This window comes from Bicyclus anynana, chromosome 24 (genome assembly GCF_947172395.1).
Source record: "Bicyclus anynana chromosome 24, ilBicAnyn1.1, whole genome shotgun sequence".
Lineage (NCBI taxonomy): Eukaryota > Metazoa > Arthropoda > Insecta > Lepidoptera > Nymphalidae > Bicyclus > Bicyclus anynana.
In genome coordinates this window covers 3,754,996-3,764,414 of record NC_069106.1, presented here as the reverse complement: position 1 = coordinate 3,764,414, position 9,419 = coordinate 3,754,996, and the positions used below count along the sequence as shown (strand labels likewise).

General features: G+C 35.4%; 1 protein-coding gene across 1 annotated transcript; it reads right to left on the bottom strand.

Moving 5' to 3' along the window:
* Positions 1–786: 786 nt before the first annotated feature.
* LOC112045394 (charged multivesicular body protein 3) lies at positions 787–9,168 on the bottom strand. The gene is made up of 7 exons (XM_052888951.1): positions 9,018–9,168; positions 8,856–8,916; positions 7,742–7,921; positions 7,050–7,090; positions 6,598–6,771; positions 5,310–5,474; positions 787–4,335 (listed from the first exon to the last, which is right to left on the bottom strand). Exons 1-6 carry the CDS (start codon positions 9,060–9,062, stop codon positions 5,319–5,321), a joined length of 657 nt encoding a protein of 218 aa, XP_052744911.1. The 5' UTR covers positions 9,063–9,168; the 3' UTR covers positions 787–4,335; positions 5,310–5,318.
* Between the last annotated feature and the right edge of the window lie 251 nt (positions 9,169–9,419).

The following is a 9,419-nucleotide window of genomic DNA, read 5'->3' as shown; positions in this document are numbered from 1 at the left end:
CTAAGAAATTATCACTTTAAAGATCCATTTGAACAAATGACCCGAAGCCAGCTGGTCCAGCACCAAAAACAAGCTGGTCCAGCTTGTTTAGAAGCCGCTGGATGCTGGTAAGACCGTGAAGCTTTGAAGTCATTGTGGAGTCTAAGTCCAGCAGTGGACGTCCATTGACTGACAATGATGATATTAACAAACTCTGGTTGGTTATACTTAAAAACCCAATGGATATGACCTTTGCCTTTCGAATCTGGTCCGGGGCATGCACCTCCCAACTTTCAGTTATGTGCATTTTGAGAAATTAAATATCATGTCTCAAGCGGTGAAGGGAAAACATCGTGAGGAAGCCTGCATATCTGAGAACTTTCTAATTCGACGTGCGTCAGCATTTCCTTTACCTTATCCCACTCAAGTAGAATCGGCAAAATATGTTAATTTCCTCCATTTCTTTATTACTGGTCAACTCATCAATCATTCACTTTACACACATGTCCTCTTTCACATACTCCAACCTTCCTCTTTTGTGTCATCTCTATGTGTGAAGTCTGCCAATCCGCATTGGGCCAACATGACCCCCCCTCATTCCGAAAAGCGACTCATGCTCAACACTGAGCCGAATGTAAGCTGTTAATGATGATACTTAACAGCTGGACCGATTTTCAAAAAAAACGATTTGTAGTTTTTGTCTCCTTTTTCAAAAAGCAAAATAATATCATCAGAAATTTCATATTGGTCCTAAAAGCTTTTAGAACATATACGAGTAGGTATTTACCTAAAATTATACAAAATACATAGTAGTAGTGCATTTATTAATATTTAAAAGTATTTACATTAAAAATAATTACTTAAAACGTTCTGAATAACATAAGATAATAATAAATACTATTGAATAATTCAGATAGCAAACATCTTTAACAAGATATGCAATATTTTTACAAACAGAAAGCAGAAGTCATTACCAAATATTGGTCGGTGTTTAAGTAATAATAATTATACAGCCTTGTTTACCAACGAAAAAATTAGTAATGAAGGTAGAAAATGCATGTCATTTCATAGACTACTTTTTATCCCGAAAAATCCATGGTATCCCGAGATTTACGAAACCTGATGATTTTGATGATATGAATGTTTTTTACTAATTCACGCCTCGACTACTGAACCGAATTAGCTGAAATTTGGTATTGAGATATATTATAGCCTGGATTAACACATAGGCTTTTTATCCCGAAAAAATCCATAGTTCCTATTATAGGACTCCAAAAGTGATTACAAATATAAGAAAACTAATGTCGAACAAAGGTTATGATTCACAACACTTGTCAGGACAACTTAATTAACAAATTAAACTGTAACCAAAATAAGACCCTAGAATGGCAGAGAATGACCTTGAGTGGAGTCACGTACTTGTGAACGATGTGTGTAGGGTTAAAGGATCCTTTGACAGTCGACTAACACTCCCCATTTCCACTCAAGTCACTCTCCCCGCCTATCCTAAGTAACCCTTAAAGAATTACACAACAAGAGATGTGGACGGCTCGAACGCCACGAGCACACTGAAGCCAACACGAGATCGAGCGGCGTCATATCCGTCACAGACTACTATTTCCAACACTAAACGGCGATAACATTCGGCCATCCTGGTGGCGCATCCGTCCCTGGATCGCGTTCGTGTCTGGTGCAGTTGCGTTTACACTGACAACTTGAGCGTGTACAAACCACTATTGAAGGTCGTGTATGACTCATTTTTAATCGAATGAGTGTGTATGGACCCCGTGTATCTAGGGTTATGTACCTATAGTTCAAGTCACCATTGTATGTAACGTCGTATATGACTCATATTTATCGAAAAATGGGAAGGGTTACTTAATCCGGTAACCACAATTCACAAATTTCAAACAGTTATAAGTTGAATTATTAACACAAAATCTATACGGCAACATTTCGCGTCTTGTCATAATATTAAAACGCAAAATTTCATCTAGAATACCATGGAACACAATTTCTAAACAATTTCTGTCATTGCCGTCAATACTAAAGTTATACCGTCCACAACTTAAACTTGAAATCACGATTCACACACTATTTACATTCCAATTTAACAATACCGTAATGTAAAATTCATCAGTGTACTATACTCAATTAATTTGTTACCCTCTTTTATAAAAAATGCTCTCATACCATATTAACAAAGAAATGTAAAACGATTGGCCTGAACTAGGTTAGTTTTAAATTACGTCGTTATCTTTATTCACTATGTGGGCACCAGTTCTTTATCGCACTTCTGATATTATAGGACTCCAAAAGTGATTACAAATATAAGAAAACTAATGTCGAACAAAGGTTATGATTCACAACACTTGTCAGGACAACTTAATTAACAAATTAAACTGTAACCAAAATAAGACCCTAGAATGGCAGAGAATGACCTTGAGTGGAGTCACGTACTTGTGAACGATGTGTGTAGGGTTAAAGGATCCTTTGACAGTCGACTAACACTCCCCATTTCCACTCAAGTCACTCTCCCCGCCTATCCTAAGTAACCCTTAAAGAATTACACAACAAGAGATGTGGACGGCTCGAACGCCACGAGCACACTGAAGCCAACACGAGATCGAGCGGCGTCATATCCGTCACAGACTACTATTTCCAACACTAAACGGCGATAACATTCCCGAGGGATTTGTGAAGAACTAAATTTCACGCGGACAAAGTCGCGGGCGAAGTAGTAGTAGAAAATAGTTTCTTTATGCACACATGCGTTTTCTACCTTAATTCCTTCGTTTCTAATTTGTTTGTTGGTAACCATTGAGTAGAGCTGTAATATAGCTTCCATCTTATGCATCGTCACTTAACATCAGGTGAGATCGCAGTCAAGGGCTAACTTGTCATAGACTAAAAAAAAAATGCTGTTGCAAAAAATACTGTTAATAGGTCTTAATAGGTAGATCTTCTCAAATTTCAGAATATTATGCCTATTTTTGTAATTTACCCTTACTTCAAAGACCCCGTAAGTAAGTTAAAACAAAATGGCGCAGGTAAGCAAAAGTTAAAGGCGTGCTCCGTAGCCCAATACATACATTACCTACAGCATGGCGAGTCTTAGCTCCATATCCAAGCAAGGTCTGGCCTTGTGTAAAACATGCCGATAATGATGACAGAATAAGCACAAGTCAACCAATCGGGTTATTGTTTGATAGTTTAAAAGTATTTTTGTTATATATAAAAAGTTATCTAATTTTAATAAATACACGACTTATATAAAGCAACATTAACATCTCTTAACAAAACTTATTGACTAAGAGCCAGCAATAGCCAGACATACTTCATTTTATGAGGCTGAAGGTGTGACAACGCATGTTCCTACCATTAGTATGCATGGTAGTCAAAAAAGCTAGTTAACACTTTTTAAATGGTCATAAAATTGTTCATTATAATTATACTAAATTGAAAAAAATTATCATATTTTTGAGACATGGAATAATGATTTTTAAACATTTTTTTGACAATATGAGTCAAAACGCTATCAGCCATGATGGTCTATATTTTATTTATGACATGGCATCACGTAAACACTAAACCGTTTAATATCAAGGCAAAGAGAAGAAAAAAATTGGTCATGCCTTACAGTGGAATTCATAGACGTTGTAGAGGCACCCCCAGGGGATCATTCACTCGCTGAGTGTCAAATTCTCAAACAAATAGAGGTTAAATTCGACACTCAGCGGCTGAATGATCCCCTGGGGGTACCCCTGCAACGTCTATGAATTCCACTGTATGTTTGACGTTTATTCCTCTAATGGTAGTGACATCAAGTTACATCATAACGTCACAAAATAGACGACAGCGTTTTTTAGGTTTGGAAAAATAAAAAAAAATACATAATTTTTAAATTAATTAAAAAAACCTCAACTTATCTTAATGAATATACATATACATTTCGAACCCTTATTCCATGTAGTATTCGAAATTAATATAGTTTATATTAAATTTGATATGAGTCAACTACCCAATTTTTTTTAATTTGAGTTTTTTTGACTTTTGGATTGTAGTGGCTTTGGAAAGTGGCAGGTTTCACAGGTCCAGACCCTCTGCATTTCAAGTCGCTGACTAGTCCAAGTTGACAAATTTTTAACCTTCATGGGTATGTCTGACTACCACAAGCTATTGTCCTATTATTGTAAATACATAATTATTTTATTAATATTAATACAACAATATTATTCTTTAATGCGAAGACAATAATTGCAACATTTAAAATAATTATTTAAAGGCGTTTTTATTTGTATAAAATCTCTCTTTATATCCAGCATAATTATGACGTTCAAAAAGTCCATGGCATATCTGTAACAGAGACAATATTGTAAATTAGAGGACGCTCGCGATTTTGTGTGAAATTCAGTTTTGCAAAAACCCTCTCTCATTCTGAGAGGAGACTAGTGCTCAAGAGTGAGCCGAACATGGGTTGCTAATGATGATGATGATCTACCAATGAAAGTACCATTTTAATCGGTTCAGCCTTTCCACAAATTAGACCAGACAAATAGACAGACAAACGAAAATTAATTATAAAAAGCGTACCTTTTTGTATAGAGCAAATACGAGTAACAATAGCACTTGAAGAATCACAGTTATCTTGAAATCGAAGACAGGTACCTCTATTTTATTTATATGCACAGATTAATCAATAGTAATATTATAAAGCTGAAAAGTTTGTTTGTTTGATTGAAAGCGCTAATCTCTGGAACAACTGGTCCGAATTGAAAAATTCTTTCAGCGATAGATAGCCCATTTATCGAGGAAGGCTATAGGCTATATATTATCCCTGTATTCCTATGGAAACGGGAACCACGCGGCGTCAGCTAGTCAATAATATACAGATACGGAACACAACAGTGTCGTACCGGTTACAAATACAAAATTCATAAAGTAATACATTGTCTTGTCAGTACGACACGAACCGTCGTATCAATAATTTAAAGTATTATTCAAGGAAAATGGCGTCATATTTTTATGTTTTAAAAGTGTTCTCAAAAACTAAAGAAATAAAATATAGTATTTTTTTATTGATTATTATTGATTATCATATTAATTTACATAATTTTTGTAAGTGTTAAATACAAATTATGAAAAAAGTTTGTTTATGCGGATATCAAGGAGACGCGTGACTTTTGTTTTTTTATTGGTTCAGCACGCAGTTTGTAAAGATTCACTCTGGTTAAACTGTGTTTATATGTATTGTTTGTAGGCCTATAAGGATTTGTATCCAAGGCTGTAAAATAAATTTTAAAAAAAATGTTTGTTAGTAAAGATCTCACCATTATATCCTAAGACCGTAGGGCTTCGAGCCGGGACTGCATCTCGTCGAGTTCCGTTTCGTCGGGCTCCGCCTCCACTGGCTCCTTGCTGGTCGACGGGGCTCCCACGGCGGTCGGCGGCGCCGGCGCTTCGCCCAACTTGCCTTGCGTTAGCTCCCACAGTACCTAATAATAACACGTGATAAAGGCTTTCCTTTTATAAGAAAAATACGTCAACACTAAGGTTATGAATAGACATATTAAGATAATATGCTTTTACTTGTTTGCATATGCATAATGCATATAAGATTAGATATTTTACATAAAATAATAATAATAATAATAATAAAGTCATTATTTATTTCATACAAATTAGTAATACAATTTTTTTTTTTAATAGATTTTTTTTTTCTTTTTATATTACGTTTGCATGAATCCCATTGTCTTGGGTATAGGCCTCCTCCAGCAGTTTCCACTTTTCTCTGTCCCGTCCTGACCTCATCCAATCCCTACCAGCCACTTGAGCAACACTAAGGTTATGAATAGACATATTAAGATTATATGCTTTTACTTGTTTGCATATGCATGATGCATATAAGATTAGATATTTTACATAAAATAGACCATTTTAATTTCAATTACAGCAGCTACAGCATTGAAAAACTGATTCAAGATAGAATAAGGGTTGCACAAAAAAATTTGAAAAATCCTAAAAAAAAAATATAACTTAGTCCTCTAGGGATTTTAGGAAAACTATTCAAATTATTTTTAGATAATTAGCTGGTGTATCTACCATTTGTGTTTTATCCTTTAATTACGGGACATCCTGTATAGCTCTGTTAATAAACCCTTTTTTTTAACTGTGCATATTTACTCTTTTTTTACATGCATACTAGAATGCATATAAAAATCTATATATATTAAAATTATTCCATATATCCCTTGGTTATGCCATCACGCGTGGACGGCTGGACCAATTTCACCATTTGTCTAATTTCAACAAGTCAGGAGACAATAACAAACATAAAACTGACTGTCTTATGACGGAGAAAATTAAAAAAATTGAAGGGGTAGGGCTAGGACAGGGGTAGGGGTAGAGAAGGAGTAGGGTAGGAGTAGTTGAAAGTTAACATCGAGTTTCACGCAAACGAAGTCGCCTGCGTCTGCTAGCAAAAAAAATTAAAAATAAATATTTTAGCAATATATGCACTGTCAAACAGTGAATATAATCCGAGGTCTACTCATTAATAAATAATTTTACTACAGCTTACCTTACACCCAGGTGTAAAGACTAAATTTTTCAGGTTACCTTGTCAACTTCAGTCTGTGCAGCCTCCTCCATTTCCTCCTCATCCTCCATGCCTGACATGGTCTCGTCCAGCATCTCCTCGATGATGCCCGCCTTCATCATCTCCTTGCTCAGCTCCTGCATCGTGTGTGCTATTTCTGGTAGACGGAGGAGTGCTTGCATTGCTTGCATCACCTGGGGAAATTATAGTGGCTAATTACCACCCTCTGGCAAAGATGTGTAGAAACCAAAAAGGGGAGTGGATTTTCATCTTACGCCTAACAAGTTAGCCTACTTCCATTTTAGATTGCATCATCACTTACCATCAGGTGAGATTGTATCTTGTAAAGAATAAAGAATAAAAATAAAGCCTTACTTTACATATAGTTTTACCAAAAAAGTTTAGTTACCAATTACAAATCATCTTAATTCACTGCAGAACCCTAAAAACAAGGTAGTCCAAAGAAATTTACCTCTGTTGACTTCTGCAATGATCCTGCCACCCTTAATGTTGCTGTAATATAAAGAATAGTTGTAAGGTAACTTACTAAATCAGGTAGTTTACTAAATCAATACATATATAACTTAACTTTTAACCAACTTAAAATAAATAAAACATAAGGAGGTTCTCAATACAAAGTGTTTTTTACAAGCATTATATTAGCTTCACTTGTAACTATGTACGTAAGAAAATCTTGGAATCTCAATTTGACCACTGCTTGGTTTTCGATTAGGATGAAATTTTGCCCACGCTCTGAATTCTGATGACAATACATGACTAGTTAATAAACGTCATTACAAATCCAATATGGTGGCCTCCCCAATCACTTTTAACTATGTAGGAAAGACAAGTCTTTCAATCATAATTTGACCAACTTCCTGGTCATTGTGTAGGATGAAATTTTGCACACGCTCTGAGTTCTGATGACAATACACGACTATCTAAGAAACATCATTACAAATCCAATATGGCGGCCTCCCCAAGATGGCGGACTAGATGTTTGAAATCCACCCCCCTGATATGGATATCAAATGAAAGGGTTTGCTGTCAGGAATACAAAAAAAAATAGTCACGTGACTTAAATCCCATATTTTTAGTGTGTGCTAAAGGCTCGTTTTTTAGTTTTTTAAACTATTTAAAGTTATTGATTATATTGCTTCTTACCTAATTGATTTTTCATTTGCATCTGTACTGAATTGAGGTGGGCTTTACTTGTGTATATTTTACTGACTGCCTTCCTCGACCTGATGATCTCCTTGGCTAGGATTGTGCAGACTTGCTTGTCGTTCTTAGTGGCCGCTTCCTTCAGGGACCTTTTGATTTTGTCCTCTTCTCTTTGGATAGCTGTAAAATATGTTAGAAAGAATACAATTATAAATCCAAGCTAACTCATACTAGTAACTAAACAAATCATGCCCACATGGAATGGTGGTAAGAATACTGGCTACATTTCCATGTTGGACAGCCATGCTGGTCCTTTGCACAAAAATATTAATTAGCTGTTCTGTCACCATATTTCCACTAAGAAAGTCTTTTACTTAATTTGCTTAAGTAAAATAGGTGAACTTTTTAATATTAGTGATAACAAAATAAGAAAACTAATGTTGAACAAAGGTTATGTTTGTATGTATTCACAAAATTTGTCAGAAAAACTTAATTAACAAATGAAACTGTAACCATAATAAGACCCTAAAATGGCCACACGCATTCTGAAGCTGTCCGTACCACAAGTCATTGCAACGCAGCAATAAGAATATCCATGATTTTTTAATGTTCTATACAATCTAATTTATGTAGATGTGTGATTTCTTATTAGAATATGTTATTTAGTTTTAGTTCTTTTATTACAGTTGTATATTGGTGTATGGCTACACACTTTTGTAGTTTTACCAGTAGTGTGCAGGTTTTTAACCAGGGTTACAAATTGTACAATATAGAAAATTCATTTTCCAATACAGGTTCCTAATGAATCCTCAGGGTAGGTAGGTGCAGTTCTTTCTGCCAATTAAATGTACACCACAGGATGTTACTTGGATCAAGATGCTATTAAAAACAGGGTTGTATGCTCCAACATTTACTTGGTTCATGCAGCACAAACTGAGTAGATTTTTTAAAGGTTTACCTCCACATAGCAAAGTAGTGTTTCGTGCTTATATGTGGGCTTTCGTGTTGACCTTTATATGCGTTACACATTAATAGAATACTAAGACATTGAGATGTGTAGTGCAGCACAAATTCAAAATAAACATTTTTTCTTTATTTATTTTAATAGAAGTACCTCTTATCTGTCTGTCCAGGTTATACCCTTCTTTACGAAGCTTATGAGACCATTCATTTACCTGAAAGATAAAAATTTGTAAGAACACAGCGTTTTTAAAGATTTTTTTGGGATAATAAACCATTAAAGGTAAAGTAATATTTTTTTTGTCGTACAACGCACCATTTCCTTTGGATTACTCTCGGGAGATTTTCCAAATAAACCCATTTTTAGATAATTTGTTGGAAAACCGCAAACACTCCAAATGTTTATCAAATCAAAATAAATTTTGATTTGACATTAAAAACAATTTACCATGACATTGACATTGAAAATTACGTCATCAAAGTGAGTAATCACAAGTACGACCTTCCACTAAGCGACCACGACGATCACGCTCACGATGGTCGATGAGTTTTTCCGTATCACTTGCTTGCTATGACCGTTGCAATCTTGCATTCTTATTTTATAAACAACTAGCGGACGCCCGCGACTTCGTCTGCGTAAATTTCGATGTCAACTTTACTACTACCCCTACCCTACCCCTACCCCTACCCTACCACTACCCCAACCCTACCCTACCCA